The sequence below is a fragment of the Gracilinanus agilis genome, chromosome 4 (genome assembly GCF_016433145.1).
Source record: "Gracilinanus agilis isolate LMUSP501 chromosome 4, AgileGrace, whole genome shotgun sequence".
In the NCBI taxonomy this organism is placed as follows: domain Eukaryota; kingdom Metazoa; phylum Chordata; class Mammalia; order Didelphimorphia; family Didelphidae; genus Gracilinanus; species Gracilinanus agilis.
In genome coordinates this window covers 393,350,953-393,373,196 of record NC_058133.1, presented here as the reverse complement: position 1 = coordinate 393,373,196, position 22,244 = coordinate 393,350,953, and the positions used below count along the sequence as shown (strand labels likewise).

The following is a 22,244-nucleotide window of genomic DNA, read 5'->3' as shown; positions in this document are numbered from 1 at the left end:
AGCAATTAATGTTTTTCCAATTGTATAGATCTAGTTTTATTTGAGTGAAAAGTGTTTGTAGTTGTGTTCATATAATTCCTAAGATTGTCTTGGCAAATAGATTCCCAAATATTTTATATTTTCTAGAGTGATTTTAAATGGAGTTTTTCTTTCTAACTCCTGCTGCTGAGTTTTGTTGGAAATATATAGAAATGCTGATGATTTTATGTGGGTTTATTTTGTATCCTGCAACTTTGCTAAAATTGTTAGTTATTTCTACTAGCTTTTTAGTTGATTTTCTAGGATTCTTTAAATAAACCATCATATCATCTGCAAAGAGTGATAGTTTAGTTTCCTCATTGCCTACTTTAATTCCTTTAGTTTCTTTTTCTTCTCTAATTGCTACCACTAGCATTTCTAATACAATATTAAATAATAGAGGTGATAATGGGCATCCTTGCTTTACTTCTGATCTTATTGGGAAGGCCTCTAACTTATGCCCATTGCAGATGATACTTGCTGATGGTTTAAAATACTACTTATTATTTTGAGGAAAGGTCCTTCTATTCCTATACTTTCTAGTGCTTTTTTAATAGGAATGAGTGTTGTATTTTGTCAAAGGCTTTTTCTGCATGTGTTGAGATAATCATCTTTTCTCTTCAATCTAAATTGTTTCTCTGTTCTTTTACTAATGGAAATCTGACTCTTCTCAAAAGGCTTTGCATCTCTTAACATACTGGGTCCTCCTTCTTTCATGCCTCCACAAACACTGGGCCATGAAGAGGAATAGACAAGTCTTGCTCCTCACTCCAAATTCCAGACCATTCTTTTTCTACCATAATCAATAACCTCTTTTTCTTTTAAGTTCACTCCATTCATCTTTATCTCCTAGTTCAGTAGGACAAACAGAAAGGGATCCCTGTGGACCACATACTGGCTTAAAACTACAAGTTAGCATTATCAATATTATATTGTTTTTATTCTTTTTTTTTACATTTTCCAATTACATTTTAACCTGGTTTGGGCCACACACAGGGGTTTTGAAGGCCTGGAATTTGGTACCTCTGAACAAGTCCACCTTTTTGTCACAATCATTTGTCAACCTCCAGGTCATTCTCCTTTTCTCAAGTTGCTCAGTTCTTGGTCCACAAGTCATCCTGATCATGCTAAGCTTTGTCCTCATACTTAAAGATCTCTTTAAGATATGCTGATTTCTACTCAAACATCTTGGCTCCCCAATTGTTCAAGCTCTTTAATTCTCATGATTTTCATCTTGACTCCACCACACCCACATAAAGGGATGGTCTTATCTTTAATCTAACATCTTCTGTAACTTTTATCTCCATGATCCAGAAATATGAAATTCCCTTCTCCTCCTAATACTCTCCTATCCTTTAGTCTCTCCCTCTGCTTCACCCAAGTTTAACCCATTTTTCATTCTCAGTATAATTTCCAGAGTCTCCACACCTTGATGTTCTCCCAGACCATTAACCATTTTACCTTCACTTCCTTCCCTTCAAAACCCTGATTCCACTGTTGATTTTATTCTTTTTTTCCTTTTATTAGTCACATTTTAACAAATCATAATCCTCATTTGCTCCTACTTACCTTCTCTATTCCTAATCACATAATAACATAATTCATAAAAGTTACACATCCATGCCAGCTGGATTTACCACAAATTTTTATCTACCTTTCAATTTAACCCATTGATACTTTGAAATCATTTCATTCTTCCTTGATTTTTTAAAAATCATAATCTATTCAGAGACTTTTCCAAACCTTTTTGTCCTCATATGATCTATACATTCTCTTGTTACAGAACTTCAGTTCCTATTTTATTGGGGAAAAAAATAGCCATCCATTCCATTTTTTGCCTTCTCCCATTAGCACAAAAGGCAATGAACTGAAGAGATCTAGTGTAATGGTGAGTTCATTATCAGTGAGCAAAGAGTCCTCTGGTTACAATGTAAGAGTGTAGCAGAGGAATATAGAGACTGAAGTAGGAGGTCTATAGGGATGGAAGCATAGGTAGGACTTCTGCCACAATAGATTTTTAACTCACATCATAGGGATAAAGGAGATACTGCATCTGCCCATGCCTTCTAAACTCCGAGGAATTACAGTCACAAAGAGCCAGCCACCCTTTCAAGTCCTACAAAGACTTTTTTGGGCCTGAATTACCACAACAGCCTTTTTGCTGATTCCTCTCTTGAATCTCTTCCAGCTATACATTAGACCTACAATTCCCAAACTGTGTGCAGTGGCCATGCTATGACCATACAGGGACACTGCTGGCTATTTTAAGGAGAGAAATATTTTTTGAGGGAAACACAGTAATACTTGATGCTTCTCAGTTATTGAATGAATGATTAGTGTAGGGTACTTCAGTTTTCACATTAGAACATGCTTTTTTTTTTTCATTTTGATGACATTTTCAATGTTTGAGATGTTTCTGTTTACTTATACTTTTTATCTACAGCAGTAACTTGCATTTCTTACTTGTGATATATCTTTGCAAAGCTGAGGTTTTTTGCAGTTGCTGTGATAAAGCAGTATGAAATAGGAAAAGAGAGTGGCCATATCAATTCTGTTTCCAAGATTTGAAAAGTTGTGTAGTGTCCAATAGATGCACATATCCCACTAAGTAACTGTGATTATTGAAATAAAAATATCATATTTTCTTTCAACTTATGTGTATTATTTATTTATTTCCAATGGCTACTAAATTATTAGAGGATATATACTTATTAAGTCATTTGGACCTAACTACTTAATAAACAGAACTCTTAGGTATTTGTTTGTGGTCTAAGGGCACTATGAAAAAATTACTGAGACACAAAGGTGCCAAGAAATGAATTAGGAAAGTTTGGGAACCCCTTGAGAACATGTACAATTTTATATTATCTTCTGCATATAAGATCGGGTTGTCGTTTTTTTTTTTTTTAACCTAGATTTCCAGACCTTTCATATATGGCTCTATCCTATCTATGTAACTCTGAGTATAATAAGATCATAGAGTTGAAAGAGATCTCAGAGATTATCCAGTCTAATCCCCTCATTCTTTGGGCAAGAAGACTCAATCTGGGAGAAGGTAAGTGAATGGTTCAGGATCATACAATAAGTGACAGAAATATGACAAATACCATCTGACTCCAAGTATAATATTTTGCCAACATACAATCCACTTATTTTTTTAAAAAATGGTTTTTCAATTATCTTCCCTCATTCTATATGAAAGGGAAGAGAACAAAGATTGCATTTGAAGTCCAAAATAACAGTTTCAGAACTTCAATAACCCTTGTACATATTTCAGTCAGGTCAGTCTTTTCTTTATCCCCTCTATAGGAAATGCTCAGCCTTATTTATAGAACAATAGAAAATAGTTCCTATTTTTCCACTTTCAGAAAAGCATTTTCTGAAATTCCTGAAATTCCCATTCCTCCCTGCCCCCATGGGTCTTTTTACTCTACCCAGTTCTTATCCTGTGGGAAGCTTTCTAGGAACTATCCAGTTTAACTCTTTATTCTTCTTGTGCTTTCTTCTTCCCACTCTATAACTTGTTAGACAAAGGGCCAGGTCTGGAGTCAAAACCTTATACATTTCCCAGACATGACCCCAGGTGAATCACTTACTCCAATTGATTAGCCTTTTCCTCTCTTCTGTCTTAGACTTGGTTCTAAGACAGAAGGTAAGAAGTTAAAAAAAAAAAAAAAGTGAAGTTAGTAGTATCTGTAGAGGTCAGGAAAGGCCTTCTTCATAAGGTGGGATTTGACCTAATGAAACCAGGGATTCTAAGAGGTGGAATTAAGGAGGGTGAACATTCCAGGCTTAGGAGACAACCAACAAGAAGACCTGTAGATGATGAGTGAAGTGCCCTGGTGAAAAAATGCACATAGGGCAGTCTGGCTAGATTATAGAGTATATGCAGGGGAAGCGAGTGCAAAAAGACTTGAAAGGTAGGGATAGTCTAATTTATAAAGAGCTCTACAGAATCAATTTAAAACACCAATTGAAAAAAAAAGGCTGTTTTGCCACTTTTCAATGTCGAGTTATTGGATTATCAGTTTACAGCCATTTATGATGACATGAGGTAATTACGTCTTCATAAAATATAAATTATGTCAGGCCAATTAATTTTCCTTCTGTGATAGTGACAGATCACAGAGGTAACAGTTGAATTTATCCTGATTTTATTAAAGTTTTTTCCAGTGCATAAAATATTTTGAACAGTTATGGGAATGTGTTTTTAGTTGCACAGTGAGCTTAATCTGAATGGGGCCTGAGAGAGAGAACTGGATAAGTGTCTCTAGACTTTACTTCAGTATTAATTAGGTAAGAGATTGCAGGATTATTAATTAATATTATTGCTGAAAAGAAAATAATAAAAATCAGAATGACTGAACTTTTGGAAACTGGTTTTTATATATAATTGGATAAAATTCTTTTCACATCTGTCACAGTAATTTTAGGAATACAATATAACAATAGCAATAAACCTTTATTTATATATAAAACACTTCCTTGAACAAACCTAAGCATTCCAGGGTAGTGACTCCTCTAAATTCACACACTAATATTCTGTAGCCAATCCACTTCTTTAACCAGCCTCTCTTACTTTTGCCACACCCTCCTGTCAACTTTGTATAATCCTATTAAATGATGAAATAGAACAGGATGAAACCAAACAAATTCAGGGCAATGGGGGGGAAAAGGCCAGTCTGAATTAGTGAACAGATAGAATCATTTAACTGAGAGAGCATACTTCCCAAACTGTTTCTAGTAGAAGCCCATTGGTATACAGCCGAAATTTGTCCGTAATTGGTATCCATTTGCCTTTCTTATGGATTATCTCGTTTCATTTCTTCCCAATTTTTGCTGCCAGACTTTTCTTCCTAAAGCAACATTTTCATTATATCACCACCAAAGAAAAGAGCCTTCAATGGATTTGTATTGGTTAGACCCAGACTCTTCAGCTTGACATTCAGATTTCTACTTCCAGTGGTCATTACCTTACCTTTTACTTTACCTTTCCTTTTACTTTTTCTTTTTTGCCATGCTCTTTTACATGATCAAACCCTTTGCCTCAAAGAAGCTGAACTTGGATTCTTTGCTCATTCTGCTTCTCTACCTTTATGCCATTTATTTAACATGGAATGATTCTCCCATTCTAAATTTTATTTTATACTTCATTTAATGAATTCAGACTTGATTGCCTCCATTTTTTTTTTTTTACAAATAACACCATTACACAATAATCTTTCCCTTATTTAAGGTGAGTCAGTACTTCTGCATGGCATTTGTACCTCTAAGATCCTTTGAAACTGCAAGGTTTTAGTCATTCCTCTTGAATTATATTTTCATACTTCTCACTGCCTCCTTGATTTGTCCACATGGATGTCCAATCTATATCTCCTTCTTTGAATACCTAAAGCTGAAATCATTATGTATCCTGCTAAATATTCTGTAATAATTAAATTAAACTCCAGTCCTTTATTTCCATAGAGCTTATTAATATTTACTTGAATAAGAGAAGGCAGACAGAGAGAAAAAGCCTATTCTAACTAGCTATGTGGGTGCTCTCCACCTGGCTCCCTTAGCCATCTTCCTTTCGCTGTGCCCCGAGAGACTTTAGAGCCCACTTCCTGGAACCCCCTCTTTTATTCCTTCCCTTTTACCCCAGATCAGTATCCCAATTCTTTTCAGCTCAAGTGCCTAGTTCACTGCCCCGTGACCCACCCTCCATGGCTTGATGTAGGAGGGACCCCAATGCGTGATCCTGGGAGAGGGCTCCCCTCACATAGTTCTCATGCCCCAAACTTCCTATTTCTCTTCATGCTACCTCTGTCTTCTCAGTAACCCAGAATCTCAGAATCATTATAGATACTTCCCTTTCCCTCATCTCGCCTATCCAATTACTTGATAAGTCCCATTGAGTCTGTTAACACTTCTCTTTTAGCCTTCTCTTTTTCACAGTTTTCATCATTTTTTTCTGCCTGGACTATTAAAATAGTTTTCTATTTGATCTTCTTCCCTCCTTTTTCTCCTCCAACTGTAATATATTCTCTACATAGCTTTCAAAATAGGGTTCCTAAATAGAGGCCTTCCTTAAAACTTATCTATGGCTCCCTGTTCTCTCTAGGATAAAATACAGATTCCTTTTGTTGACATTAAAATGTCTGTATTTCATCCACAATATTTGTTTGCATTACTACCCTTTGTCCACTCTCAAGTTCTAGCCAAACTGAACTGCCAGCTGCTCCCTGAACTGGACATTCCATCTCCTTCATTGGTGTTGATATTGACTGGGGAAATACACATTAAAGAGAAGACTGTCCATGGAGGGAGGTCTAAGTCAATAAAGTACAGTCAGGGTCGGGAGTCAGAGAGCATGCGAGAGCCTCTGCTCCTCTTAACTCTCTTCTTTTCTCCTCTCCTTTCCTCACATCCCTTCAACTCGCATCTCTTCTTGTCTTTTCTTGCCTTTTCTCATCTCTTCTCTTCTCTCTTCTCATATCCTTTTTCCAGTCAGCTCCTATCTTCTCTGTCATCTCCTCTCTTTTCTCCTCTCCTCTCTTCTTTTCTCCTCTCTCTTCCCTTCCCCCCTTTCCTCTTCTTCTTTTCCTTCTCTCCCCTCTCTCTATTATATATGTATACCTACATCTATATCTATATAATTTTTTAAAAACCCTTACCTTCTGTCTTAGAATCAATGCTGTTCATTGGTTTCAAGGCAGTAGAGTGGTAAGGACTAGGCAATGGGGGTCAAGTGACTTACCCAGGGCCACACAGCTAGGAAGCGCCCGAGGCCAGATTTGAACCCAGGACCTCCCATCTCTAGGCTTGGCTCTCAATCCACTGAGCCACCCAGCTGCCCCCCTACCTATATAATTTTCAAATCCAAAAGAAAGCATTTATGAAGTACTTCTTATAGACCAGACCCTGTTCTAAGCTTTGAGAAAACAAAGAAAGGTAAAAAGAGGCTTTGCCTAATACATGTATAACCCATATTAAATTGCTTGTCAGCTCTGGAATGAGGGAGGAATGAAGAGAGGGAGATGATATGGATCCTAAAACTTCAGAAGACTTATATGGAAATTTGTTATTAAAATAAAAAAATCTAAATTTTAAAAAAAGAGATAAAATGTGACTAATCTACTACCCCAAGGCTAGCCTACCTTAGATATGTCAGCACATCCCAGCACAGAGTAGGACCATTGGCCCTACTCCGGAGAGGATTTGGTTCCCACCCACGTTCTGTCGTTGCTCAGGATGTCTAACAAGTGGGAAAGTCTGGAAGGGAATCCCTGTGTTGTGACTCCTTTCTGCAGAGGGCTCTGCCTCCCAGCCTCTCTCTTCCTCAGGAGAAGTGTTGTCTGAAGCCCTCAGACTCACAAGATTTGTCCTCCCCGTAAGCTCCATCAGAGTAAGGACCGTGTCGCCCAGAGCTCCATGCCCTCCTCCATGCCAAACACGGTGCTCTCAACACACGCATAATCGATAGAAGCGTTTGGAAATCCTTAAAGAGCTCTCTAAATGTCAGCTGGGAATATGAAATGTTGTTCCACGGAATCCAGTTGAATTAACTTGGCTATTCATGCAGGGAAAATCCAAAGCCAACAGAAGACCTGATCGAATTCTCCACAATCCTGATGGAATTTAAAGTTTGATACAACAAAGCGATAAAGCAAACTTCTGTTTAAAAAAAAAAAAAAGGCCTTGCCATCCTGGAGCTCATGTTCTCATTAAAGAGACGATACATAAACCATTGGGAATTCACAAGATACAGGCTAACCCCGAGGCAGGCACAGAGCGAAGGCTCTGAGGGGGCTGGGAAAAGCCTCCCACGGAAAGTGCAGCTTTAGTTGAGTTTTGAAGGAAACCAGGAGGCAGAGACTAGCAGTGGGGAGAGCATTCCAGGGCTGAGGATGAGGCAAATGAAAAAAGGGGCAGCATCAGGGATGCTGATTCATGTAGAAAGAACAGCAAGGAGGTCAGCGTGCTTGGATCGTGGAGTAAGTGGGGGAGGAAAATGTAAGATTGGAAGGCCAGGAAGGGGCTGCTTTTTGAAGGCCTTTAAAATCCAAAAAGATTTAAAATTTGACTCATGGGGGTCAACCTGCTGAGTAGAGCTCTGGACTTGTGGTCAGAAGGACCCAGGTTCATATCTCCTAGCAGTGGGGCCAAGCGATTCACTTAACTGCCCTCAACTTCAGTTTCCTCATCTTTAAAATGAGGAGGTTCGACTAGATAACCTTAAAAGTCCCTTCCAGCTACAAATCTGTGATCTTATAACCAAAAATAGAAATGTTTAGAAACAAAATATTGGGCCCACTAAACTAGAAGCTCCAAAGCAAAAAATGAATCTTTATTATTCTGTGATATGCCCAAACATAACTACCATTATTTGAGATATCTTTAGGTGTTATTAATAAAACAAATAATGAGTCATCCTTATTATAGTAATATAGTAATTTGGTGGATCCTTCCACACAAAAAATCTTATTAGAGGACATGGTCAAATGTTGGACAGGATGGAGGTCTGCATCATGGGAAGGAAAGTCTCTTACAGCTGTAGTTGTAATTGTACTGTTTGGTAAGTCTCTGCCCAGGACTGCCATGTAATGAACTGCCATCCATCTTCTTTTCTGTTCTCACTCCACCCCTGACCCGCCCACCTTCTCCCCTAGCACCTCTCCCACCTTCCAGTTACGCCCTTTTATTTGTTGTTTTCCCCCATTAAAATGTAAGACATTTGAGTATAGGGATTATCTTTTTGTTTGTTTATATTTCCAGCATTTAACACAGTTCTGGAACATAAAAACCTTAAATACTTTAGCCATCTGACTCCAGATTGATGAAATCTCAGATTTATCTACCTGTTTGACTGATTAAGGATAAATTTTTATTAAACTTTATCATGAACAAAGTACAAGTGATCATTACAATATCACTGTGAGTTATGCAGAGTGGATATTATTATTCCCATTTGAAAGATGTGAAAACAGTCTTGAAGAGACCAGATGAGTTGGCAGTAGTTGCAGGGCTCATAAGTAGCCCTCTGCTCCAGGCTTCTGATTCCAAGCTGAATGCTTTTGTTTTTTGTTTTCCCCCATCTAGGTTTCATATCAAAATGTTATTTCTGTCAATACCAAAAATATAAAAAAAATGGGAATGATGAATTTTAAAGCATATCAATAGCACCACTAGGTTTTAAGGGATAATTTAAGAAATACTTCTCTACTTAACTTCAGGGATAATTTAAAAGCACTTTGAGATGTTCTTGAAATACAAACTTTTAAAAACATCCCTAATTCAGGTGAAAGTAAAGTACAAAACAAAATCATTCAAATCTAATTTGACTTGCAAGCATTTATGAAAATTAGGATTATATATCTCACAAAGGTTATAAAACTTGTGTAACCAGTAAAAAGGAAAATTATTGTTGATAGCTTGTCTCATCTTGATTTAGGCCATTATATTTAGTCACATGGACAATGCCTTTTTTAAAACATGAAAATGAGCTCTCCCAGAGAAGGAATATTTGCATATTTTTCATGGACTGCTCTGCTTAGAAGGAAAAGACCCAAACAGCTTTGTTCTAAACTTGGCAAAGTTTCTCGAGGGTTCTCTTCATTTTCTTTGTTTTATGAAATCCATAAAGTTTTTATACTCTTAGTTTTACTCAACAAGAGAGCTTTGTAGCAAACGGCCTTTGACAGACTGTGGTTTCTACATGAAGCAAGCAGAGAAGTGTGTTGGGAAAAGAGGGTAGATTGGTGTAGGCTATCTTAGCCAACCTTGCTGTTGTTAAATTATTAAGCAATTCCTTTCCACAGCATCTATTTCAAAAATAGATATTGCTTCACTCTATTTAATGAGCATTATTATTTTTCTTCCGCTACATGAAATCATGAAAATGTATAAGTAGGCTTTTTTGTCCTTCTATCTTTCTCATTTAAAGCTTCTGTAATAAATAACCCTAATCCTGCACCTGAGAGATTGAATTATCCACTTCTTTATCATGCTACTAGTTACTTTATCCGCATTTAAATGGGCTTTTAAGTAACATGTCAATAAAGAAGAGAAGTATAAAAATGCCTAGAAAGAACATGTAATTGCAGTGTTTATTTTTCAAATAACAGCAGTTGATTGAAAAAGAATGGTAATCTTTCTGCTTCTATAGAGGAGTATAAGTATCTTCTGGTTCACATTTTTTAGTAAGCTTTTTAGCATGGATAATTTTCTGAAAGGGAAGACTGAAAAGCAGACTTTTTATTTCCCCCAGTGTACGTACACCTGTTCTTTTGCACTTGATTTCAAAACACAATGTTTGACATGTAGGATGAAAAGTTTTCAGGAATACAGAAGTAAAACTGAAAAATGAGTCTGAAAAGAGAAGTGAATTAAATAATTAAAGTAGTAAGTAGGCCATTTTCATTGTAGTTAGTGCTATTAAAAATCTAACAAGACAGCAGTAATCTATCCATACAGATGATCTTCTTTAACCTTCTGCTCTAGGTTGACCCAAAGTTTTGAAACATGGTTTTAAAAGACTTCGTACTTCATTTAAATTTACTTATAGTATTCTAATCTTAAAATGTCATGTTTCTAAATGGAAACTTTAGAACTTATTATTCTAATAAGCTTAGAATGCAATTTAATCTTATCTAGCTTTGAAGAATATGAGAAATCTCTCTGATAATGATTTTTAACATGTTTTTCTTTCTGTAGTTGTACTTCAAATGAAACATTATCATATGTATATGACTATAGGTTGTAAAGGTTTAAGTTTTAGGTTTTTTGTTTGTTTTTAAAAATGATCATGCAAATAAAATGTTTTTTTTTAATGAAAAGTGCTCAGATTTCATGTTCATGAAGATCTCTTTCCTAGAATTTTATGTTTTTAAAATCACTTATTTACTAAGTTGTTTGAAGTAAGGACTTTGAAAGCAAAGACTGTATATGATAGCTACAGGGAATATCAAGCATTTTTTTGTACAAAATCAAAGAAACGTTTTAAAGAAATTCACAATATCTAGGGGCCTTAAAGATCAGATAACCCATTATCTCCTTTTACAGAGAAGAATATTGAGGCAGAGTGCTCAAGGGTCACACAGTAGTAACAGAGCTGGGATTCCAAACCATTTCTTCTGACTCCAAATACAGTGTTCTTTCATTATACCACATTGCTTATTTCTTTATATTTTTAATAAATGATTGAAAACTGTTCATACAAATTAATATATAAAAGAAAGACCATCTTGACAATTCTTAGTTTTTGAATGATATTGTAGAAATAAAAAAAACAAGGTAATCTAAAAATAGCTAATTTTTAAAAATTAAGTAGATTTGCAAACTAAAGAAGTAGATAATGAATTATTTGATAATTTATGAACAATGAATAGTGTAGATGATCCTGTAAGGTAAAAGAAAGCATTCACCTGTAATATAAATTTACAAGTAAATGACTGATGATGAATTGTTTTGATTTTTTTACAAATAAGCACATTGTTATTTTTATATCTTTTTCAGTTTTAAACAACTATAGTAGTTTTCATAAGGTAAAAACAACTTATTTCTTTATGAAAATTTAAAAGTGTTATACTATTTCACATATGTTATTTTTAATGGTATGTTAAGGGAGACGACTTGAAAGTATTACTATATTGTCAAAGGACCTTTATAATAACCAGAGTTATAGTGTATTTTATATATATATATATATATATATTACTATAAGTGTTTATGATGAAGTCTCTAACTTGAGTCCATGATATTTTGTAAAATCTTGTATAAATGTGAGTTTGAATGCTTATTTTGTCTAATAGTAGACATATTAATTCTCTAAATCTGCAAACCCTTTCTTGATTGTTGAAAGCAAGCTCATTTCATTTTTTTCTTGCATTTTAATCTAACTTACAATTAACATTTTACTTTAACCCTGATGTTAGCAAGGATCTTGGCTCTGTGATAAACAGACTTTGTTTTAATAAGTAGTGAAGCTTTACTTTGGTTTTGTTATATTTCTACTATAGCTCTTTACCTCCCTTAATAAAGTTGTGTTTCTATATAGTGGTCATTTTATTGAAACTCATAAGTTGTTCATAATTTCAAACTCCAAAAACTTCCATTCAAAGAGCAAAAAGGTTTTTTAATTGATCATTTTGGTCACTAGCACTATTTTGACCTTCCTTGAGTCCTAATCTGTATATCATACAGTAGCTAAATATTTCGCATTTAGTTTTTGCATCAGTAACCCAGGAAATTACACTTTTAGTTTCTGATTTGCCTTTCCTATTACAGGCCAGCTCAAATCTCATGCTTCCTGCTCCATCATTGTTCTCACCACACTCCAAGTTCAGACTGTCAAACACGATGGGTACTCATTTGATTCCTCAGCATCCTTTTACTACTCAGTGTGGTAAGCCCATTTGTTATTTTGGTCTTTTCTTTTATTGTTCAGATGTTTTATTACTTAATGATTAATATTTTCATTTTCTCGATAAAAGAAAAAGACTTATTTCATAGTACTATTGTGATCAAGTTTTAGCTTCAATTTTAGTTCACAAAATAAGTGTAGATCACTGAATTCTAATATCCTTTTTTCCTTTCGTTTGAAATTATTGTTATTTTAATTACTAATTCTAGGTAATTTTAGCTGTAGATTCTCTAACTTATTTTAGTCATTCAAAATATTTTAATAGAAGCAAAACATGAGTTATGGATTCATATAAACTTCATTTATTTGAACAACTATTTAACTACTTTAAGACTATACAGGTGTGTCAGAATTGGAATATATTAGTAAAGTTAGCAAAATATGCAAAAAAAGCTAGTTAAGAAAATCAAATTAATTATCACTTTGAAAAGTATGTCTTGCAAATTCTTTTTATGTTAGCGATTTAAATGTATTTGAATAAAGCTTTCAAAAGAATGCAAAGAAAAAAGCAGCAGGGTGGAATATTTGTTTTTAGTATTGTGATTCCACTTATTTTCTGTCTCTTTTCTCCTGTGATTGTATAGCAATATATTCTTCACCTTCCTTAAAAGTACCTCTTCAGACAGGCCCTTTCAAAAGATAAATTAGTAACATCTGGAATTAATCACGAAAGTAATTTAGTTTTTCGACACCTTTTTTGACAAATAGTAAATGATGAAGAAAAAAAGCACTATCTTAATGTAATTTTCCTTACTTAGTCATAAAAATATAGCCTTGGTAGGACTTGTGTGAATGGTATCATGTTTTTACTGTTGAAGAAAAAAATTGGTTTCTATAAATTCTGAATGCACTGTTTTGTTTAGTTGTTTAGGATATACATCTACTCCACATATTGAAAATTAATTTATAAAAATTCTGATAATCTTTTTCATGTGCCCCAAATTTAGAAACTCATGTTTTATTTATTGAAAGGTTCTGAAAATTGTGAGCCTGGCAAATAGTAGGCACTTAATAAATGCTTATTAATCGATTGTATCTTGTTAAGAGTCATATTTTACAAAATCTAATCTGTCACCAATCTCCAGTATTGTGGTAAAAGGGAGCTGAAGCTTAAGACACTTAGAAAGCCTGTAAAGCTTTCTTATAGCTCTTAGTTCAAGTGTAAGATGATTAGGACTTGGAATAAGGTAGTAGTGCTAGAAATCCAAAAGAAAGGATGAATGCTAGAAAAGCTCCAAAATGACAAATCAATGGAATTTGATCATTTATTGAATATAGGAGAGTAATAGGGGTGAAGGATGGATAGGAGACAAAGAAATTAAGTGGAAAGACCAGCAACTTTGGATTCAGAAGACCTAGGTTCAAATCTCACCTTGGTACTTAACTCTCTGTATAACTTTCAATGAATTACTTTGGATCAGATGGCCTCTAAGGCCCCCTTTTAGTTCTAGGTCAATAATATTTTTATTCTAAAATTTTAGTCTTGATTGATACTAGGCAAAAAAAAAAAAAATGGTTACCTTAGCAGAAATAGGGAATCCTGGGGAAGAGCTTACTTAGCCATAGGTCTTATTTTCAAACCTATAGACCATTTTGAAATCTAACTTTTAAATGTTAACTAAAATATGTTATATATACCTAATTTATGGTTTTCACAAGTATCAAATCCCTAACTTTGTGACATGCACTATTTATTTCCACTTTTAGTTGGAGTCAAAATAATATGAAACCCAATAATTGTGCACATAAACACCCAGTCCAGGGTGTTGTCCATCTAGATTTAGTCTCAGTGCTTTATTTATCATTATATTACCAAATATGGTAAAACACTTAGTAAAGCACTTAGTCCAGTGACCAATACATAGTAGCTTCTTAATAAATATCTCTTTCTCTGATTCCTTATTCATATGAGCACATAATCCTCAGAGTAAATAATACTGAGAAGTCTCAACTGTAATGTATTTCCATGATCATTTCTTCACATAAATTAATGGAGTAATAAAAAAAAGATTTCTTGAAAATTACTATAAGAAGATTGTGGGATTTATATTATTTTTTTGCCAGGTAGGCATAATTTTAATAGTAATTTTCTCACATTTTTCAGTCTGTATTCTCTCTGTTCTTTTCACCCGTGAAGGCAGATATTATGATAGTTTGTACATATGTTATTAAAGAATACAAATTCCCATGTTCATCTGTTGTGAAAGAAGACACATCTCACTTATATTAGAGAAAAATTCATGAAGGAAATAAAGTAAAGAATGGTAGGCTTCCGTATGCATTCAGACTCCATCAGTTTCTTCCTTGGAGGTAGATATTCTTTTTTGTCATGGAGTCCCTTGCAGTTGTCTTGGATCCTCCCATTGCTGATATGGATTCATTTTCCTAATTGCAATTTACATGAGAAAATGCTGCTTATGTGCATGACTTAATTTCTTGTGCTTTAGGATTAGTAAGATTCAGAAACATAATGCAACAAACAGCCTTCCGAAGTATTGATTTAATATGATTTTGCCCCTCTTTCAAGAAGATATCCATTAGATATTACACCCAATAAATGCTTAATAACAGAGAGAGTATTATATAGTAAACAGCAACCTGGACTTGGATTCAGAAGGTTCTAGTTTAAATCTTGGCTTCTATACTTTTTCACTTTGTGCCTTGAGGCAAGTCTCCTAACCTCTTGGTACCTAAAGTAAAATCAGTAAGACTTAATCTATTAAATCATGGTCAGCATTGGAAGTGGAGCTCCCCAAACTGATGAAATCACAGATCCTTGACCTACCGATAAAACAACAAAGCAAAAATTTAGGTAAAGATTGTGCTATTTCTTAATTTACCCAAGAAAGAATATTGTTGTTGCCCATAGTAAAGATTTCTTGTTTATCTAACAGCCAAAAAGATAATCTAAGCTATTCTTTAGATCAATCGTCAGTTCTTCAATGTAGAACAGTTTGTATAACCCAAATATAGGATAAATCAAGCTTTTTTTTTATTTTGGAAGGAAAAGGAAAAGGATTATTTAATTGCTTGTAGTAATTATCTTTCAATTCTGTAACAAAAATTTGAAATTACATGTTAAGTATAAGAGCCATATGGGATATGCATTTAAAATTCATGTTTATCTTTATATCTTCATTTTTAGTATATCTGCTCTTACTATGTGAAGCAGACAGTACATATTCTTAGAATGAGCATGAAGTAATGAGTTAAAATTTCTTACGTTCATCTTATGTCACCAGCAAATGGTGCAGTGGTTGTTTTCTGCCAAACTCTAAAATCCCCCAAGGCAGGAGTTATATGTATTCCCAAAGAGATCAGAAATATAGAATAATATAAAACCTTGATAAAAATGCTTAATCTCCTTTTGCATCTCTAACATAGTGCCTCATGAGCAGGAATAACCTGATGACAGAGCATTCTGGGTTGTTTTGTAAGTATCCTTTCCCGGTCCTTGTGACCCACTTTGTAGTAGATTGGTTTGGCCTTCTCCTGTCACCTTATGAGATATAGCAAAGCAAGTAGGCAAGAACTCATCATATCCCTCAAAGTGTCAACATAAAGGGACTGAGGATTCTCAGCCTTTATAGAAATGTTATAGGGAGGTGACAAAGATACAAGTAACTGGAACTGAAAGAGAAAACCTGAAAAACCAAGGGAGTGAATGAGTAAAAACTTGCCACAAAAAGCAGATGAACTAAGATCATAAAGACAAAAGGAAGAATGAATTAAAATTCAAAAGCTCAGTATTTTATAAACTCCAAAAGGTAAACTATTTTGAGAAAGAACTCTCAATTTGGCATGATCAGCTAGAAAAACTAGAATGTCCTTTGACAGAAATTGGGTTGAGCACAGCTCATTATTGTATATGCCATAGTAACCTAAAAATGTTCATATGATGTAAATATAATGTCACCCTATAAAAAAATTTAGAATAAAGGGAGATTGGGTGCCATTTATAACTAGAACTAGGGAGAAAATGCTCAACCAAAGAAAGGATAGGCGAGACCAAAAAAGATTAATTTCATAATCCTTATGATTTGAAACCTAATTATTTCTGCAACCAAAAAAATCACCAAAACCAAGAAAAGAAAACTGTCAGTTGTAAAAAAAAAATCTTTGCATCCAACTTCTTTGAAAAGTGTCTGATAACCTAGGATATGTAGGAAATCAGCCAAAACATATGACAAAACCATTCTCCAGTTGGAGAAGTGGTAAAAGGATATAAATAGTTCACAAAAGAAGTATTGCAAGCTATTTAACAGCCAAACATTGTTCCAAATAGTTAATCAAAATGTTAATGTTACTCAAACCAACCTCAAAGTTGTACCTTATACCTAGCATATTGGCAGATAACAAGAGAGAGGAATAGTTGGGATATGAAGGTATATGGGCAGATATATTCATTAATTTTCTCTTGATAAAACTGTGTATTATTCTAGTTCTTGAAAGCAGCTTGGCAGCTTGGATTATACATGAAAGCATTGTGAGCAATATGTCCGTATACTTTGATTCAGAGATCTCACTGCTTTATGTAAATGTCTCAAGGATACCAAAATATTCAATGTATTACTTATTTCTGCAGAAAAACTAGAAGCAAAATAGGTGTCCATTGATTGGAAAATGGCTAACAAATTGTGGTATATGAGGATTATTTATATGATACTATCATGCTATCAAGAAGAATGAAAATATTTATGAGGAGCAGCTAAGTGGCTTAGTGTATTGAGAGCTAGGCCTAGATATAGCTTTAGATACTTCCCAGCTGTGTGACCCTGGGCAAGTCACTTGACTCCCATTGCCTAGCCCTTACCACTCTTCTGCCTTGGAGCCAATACACAATCTTGATTCTAAGTCAGAAGGTAAGGGTTTGAACAAAAAAAAAAAATAATTTTTATGAACTCATACAGAGAGGCCCAAGCCTTTAAAAAATGTAAGTAGAATAACAAAAAAGACCGAAAACTATGTCATTCTAATGATCAAGTTTGGCCCTGGAATAAATTTAATAAAATGAAGTCTTCCTTCATTGCTAAATATGGGAATGTGGGTATGGATATTACAAATGCTGTCATATAATTGTTGTGTTGGTTAGTTTTCTCTGAAGGGGTGCTTTTTTCCTCTCTTTTTCATTTTTATTGTACAGAATGACTTACTGAGGTCAGACAGACCACAGAATTGGTTAAAATACACGTAGGCTCTTGGTGTCTGGATCTCTACTTTTGACGGAGGTAGGACAGAGAGCCTGGTGAGTGCTTAGAAAGGGCCGCGGAAAGAGCTGTGGCTGACTTTGTGAAGCCCATGTATAATCCCCAGGCCGGGCAGCTCGCTCCGTCCGAGACCCGCCGGCAGGGCCGCCAGACCCTCCCTCCTCTTTCCTGCTCCCCTCAGCCTTCACTCGCAGGCCCGCTGCCTTCCCCACCTCCATAGGTTACCGCTGACCAGCCTGAGTGACAGCATCCGAATCAGCCCTCCGAGCTGTGACAGACGGACTCCCTTCGTATTCATGAGAGCAGATTGTCGAAGAAGGAGAGGGGAGTAAGGACTGTGCGGTTCTTGTTTTTAAACCCTTACCTTCCGCCCTAGAATCCATAGTGATTCTAAGACAGAAGAGTGATAAGAGCTGGGCCCGATGGCAAACCTCTGACACACGGTCAGCACTGACACACAGCCACTTTCGATGGCACACGGCCGCACACAGAGAAGTATGTTATTGAAACTATAAATATCGTGAAATTATGGTTTGTTTTTTTTCTCGAAGTGACACACCACCCAAGTTATTCTCGTTGTTTTTTTTTTTTAACCCTTGTACTTCGGTGTATTGTCTCATAGGTGGAAGATTGGTAAGGGTGGGCAATGGGGGTCAAGTGACTTGCCCAGGGTCACACAGCTGGGAAGTGGCTGAGACCGGGTTTGAACCTAGGACCTCCTGTCTCTAGGCCTGACTCTCACTCCACTCAGCTACCCAGCTGCCCCCTATTCTCGGTTTTTGGTGAATTTTGACACACCAAGCTCAAAAAGTTGCCCATCACTGAGCTAGGCTATGGGGGGTTAAGTGACTTGCCCAGGGTCACCAAGCTAGGAAGTGTCAGAGACCAGATTTCAACCTAGGACTTCCCATCTCTAGGTCTGGCTCTCCATCCAGAGCCACCCAACTGCCCCAAGGACTGTGCAGTTCTTAGACTAACTCTAAACATTATTTTAACTCATGGCGCTCTTAACATGCAATATTTGTACAGTGACCAGTAAAATCCTTTTAGAATGCTGTTATCTCTATAGTGTGATGAATCACCAGAAGGGGACTTGAATTAGTCAGACTGTGAGCATTTATTTAGTGCCTCCTGTGTGCCAGCTACTGTGCTAACAAGTCCTTATCTAGTTTCTTGAAAAATGTATCTACACTTGATGCCTACAGTTATTTTCCTTTCACTCTCTTTTAAACCCTCTACAATCTGGTTTCTAATGTTATCATTTGAACCCAGTGAACTAAAACTGCTTTCCCCCAAGTTTCTCGTACTCTCCTATTCACCAAAGCTAATTGGTGTTCTGAGAAAATCCTGCACCCCCTGACCTCTCTAGCATTTGTGCCATTGAGCTCCCGCTTTTCCTGCACTCTTCCCTCTTGGTTCTCCTCTTGTCTTCCTGCTCTTTCCCTCTCAGTGTACACTCTTTCATCTGGAGAGTTTCGTGAGCTCTCATAGGTTCCATTACCTCTAAATGTCCATCTTCGAGTACTCATCTCTGAACTGGTGGACTGCCATTCGATTTTAGTATGTTATAAAGATGAGAAAATAGACACACAGAACAGTTACTGATGTCTTCTTGACTGCCTTTTTTAAAAATAGTACCATATATCATTGTTTTCTTTCTTTTGGAATCTCTGTTTTATCAGGCTCCTTTTATGTGTCATCTTCCTTCACTAGAATGTAAATTCCTTGAGGACAAAGACCATCCATCCATATCGTTTATATTTGTCAAATCAACAAATATTTATTGAGAAGCTTACTTGTATTCCATGCACTTGTGCTAAATGCTAATCATACAAAGACAGGCGGCATCCACTCTCAAGGGAGATTACAGTCTAGCAGAAGAAGACTACATATAAGAGGAACCTGAAAAAAATATTGGGGTGGGAGGTGGAGATGGAGGCAGTTAACATGGGACATTGTAAAGAAAGTCTAGAAGAGTCAGGAATAGACCTCCTAGAGAGCAACAAAGACATGACTGATCTAGGCTTCTTCCTTCAAATGAAGAATCTATAGAAGAACTAGTCAGTTAGAGGGAGAGGCTGCAGGAGAGCAGGAAATGAAAGCATAGTTTCAATGTGTGAAATCCAGGGTTCGAGTGAGTTTCTAGGTAGAAATTTTTTCTCTATAGGTTCTTTTGAGCTTCTTTCACTAGAAGACTTTTTCAGCAAGCTTTGTCCTAAGAAGCTGGAGAATTTTCTGGAGGTTTGTTGATGTTCTAGCATGGGCACCACTCTTGTGATGCATTGACCATTTTTGCCCCTCCTTGTAATGTGTTTCTGGCTATAAAATGAGGCGCTGGTGGAGAATTTCTTAAGGTACATCCAGAATGTGAGTATTCAGAGGATATTGGTATTTTGAGGCTTCCAAGGAAGGTGAGGCAGAGCAACTTTTACATTATCCTTGTAGAGACTTTGTTCTCTATATAAAGTAGGATTGGAAAATGATGAGTAATGCACAAAAGAGAAAGAAAATGTCTCATGAACTAGCATCTGGTTTTTCTCCATTGCATTGATAATAGGGAAGGGACAATCTACTGTTTGATGTAAGATGCATTTTCCAACAAAGGCAGCTTTCTGACCTCTAATAGTGGTCATGAACTGGGGGTACTCGCCAGAACTGGGGGAATTTGTATTCAAGTGCTTAGCACTATGCCTGGCACATGGTAAGTTGTTTTTTTTTTTAATTTAAATTTTTTCCCTCCCTCCCACCCTTCTTCCCCAAGGAGGCAGGGAATATTATATAGGATGTACATGTTATCATACAATATTAATTTTCATGTTTATCCTGTTGTGAAAGAAGACACACAATGCTTACACTTGAGAAAAATTCATGGAGGAAATCAAATGAAGAATGATATACTTCAATCTGCATTTAAACTGTCAATTCCTTCTATGAAGGTGGATAGCCTTTAGTAAGCTCTTAATAAGGGCTTGTTGACTTTTATTTATTGTCTTCCAATTTTACCTGCAGTTCTCAATGGATGATGTGGCAATCACTCAAAATTTTCTCTGCAGACTCATTTTCTTTTCCATGGCTTTTCACTGTTTTGTGACACAATATAGCATACAATCTTCTTTCATTCTCTTTGCATGATGTTTTGCAATAAATTTGTACTCTAAATTACTGTTGTCCCTGGCTACTCTGTCTCTCACCTCAACAAAGAGATCAAGTTTTTCCAGCTAGAATGGTCTCCTTACACACATGTGCATGCACACACGCACAGAGTCATTGGCTGATCCATTGCCTTTACTTTTGTCCATTTCCCATTGTTATGAGTTAGTGGCTTCTTTAAGTAAGTTATTGTAATTACATATAGTGCCTTCTCATCTTATTCAACTTTGGTACTGATTTTGAGCATAGCTCTAACCAGTTTATAGTCTAACTCTTTGTAGACAACTGAATAAGAAATGATATATTTCTTCACTGATAACAAGTTCTTTCTGTGAAAGGAGACTGAGTTTCACTCTGATCAATTTAGAAACCAAACATGATTCCAGAGTCCTGATAAATGCAACATCTGTCCTGACAGAAAGGTGATAAACTTAAGATGCAGAATGAGATAAACGTTTTTGGACATGGTCAGTGAGTGAATGGGTCTTATTTAATTCTGATATTTGTTATCATTATTTTCTTCTTTCTTTTTTTTTTCCTTTTGTTGGTAGATAGGTAAGGGAGAGAAAAATAAATTCTTGTTAATTAAAAATATAATCAGAGGCAGCAAGGTGGCTCAGTGCTTTAAAAACCAGACTTGGAGATGGGAGGTCTTTGATTCAAATTTAACCTCAGTCCCTTGCTGTCTGTATGACCAGGAGCAAATCACTTAACCCTAATTGCCCAGCCCTTACCATTCTTCTGCCTTGGAACCAATACTGCATATCTATTCTAATACAAAAGGCAAACATTTGTTTTTTTTTTTTTAAATAAAAAATAATATAGTCGGTTTCATTTTGTTTTATAGATTCCTTGAATGCTTGTCATGTACAGAGAAACTTCTGTTGTTTGTTGTGTTTTTTTAAAAGAACAGATCCACAATATATAGCCATGAGAATTCTAAGTGACTCACATGCCTTTGACCTCATTGTTTCTTTGTCCTGAACCACATTTCTCAATATGATTTCTGCCTTCTTTCCTGTATGCACTAATATTGAAGTCACTTTATATCCAGATGAATGTTGACTTATTTTGCAGTAACTTGGCAATTTCTTCATAGAATTTCACTTCTTCAGGGGCAGCTGAGTGACTCAGCGGATGGAGATCCAGGCCTAGAGACGAGAGGTCCTGAGTTCAAATCTGGCCTCAGACATTTCTCAGCTGTGTGACTCTGGGCAAGTCACTTAACCCCCATTGCCTAGCTCTTACAGCTCTTCTGCCTTAGAACCAATACACAGTATTGATTATAAGATGGAAGGTAAGGGTTTAAAAAAAAAAAGAATTTCACTTCTTTGTTCTCAGCGTTAAACACTGCTACATAATCTGCAATTTTCATCACAGTGGTCTGTTTGCTTTTGCTCTTTGTTGTTGTTGGTGGTGTTTTTTTCTTTACCAACTGCCCTTTTTAAAAAATTATTATGACCTTG

At 35.8% G+C, this 22,244-nt stretch overlaps 1 protein-coding gene across 1 annotated transcript in view; it reads left to right on the top strand.

Moving 5' to 3' along the window:
• The window catches only part of AHI1 (Abelson helper integration site 1), a 247,409-nt gene that overhangs the window by 93,853 nt on the left and 131,312 nt on the right, over positions 1 to 22,244 (top strand). Inside the window, exon 20 of the mRNA XM_044675444.1 lies at positions 12,286 to 12,403. Within this exon, the coding sequence (XP_044531379.1) occupies positions 12,286 to 12,403 (118 nt within the window). The remainder of the gene's footprint in view (positions 1 to 12,285; positions 12,404 to 22,244) is intronic.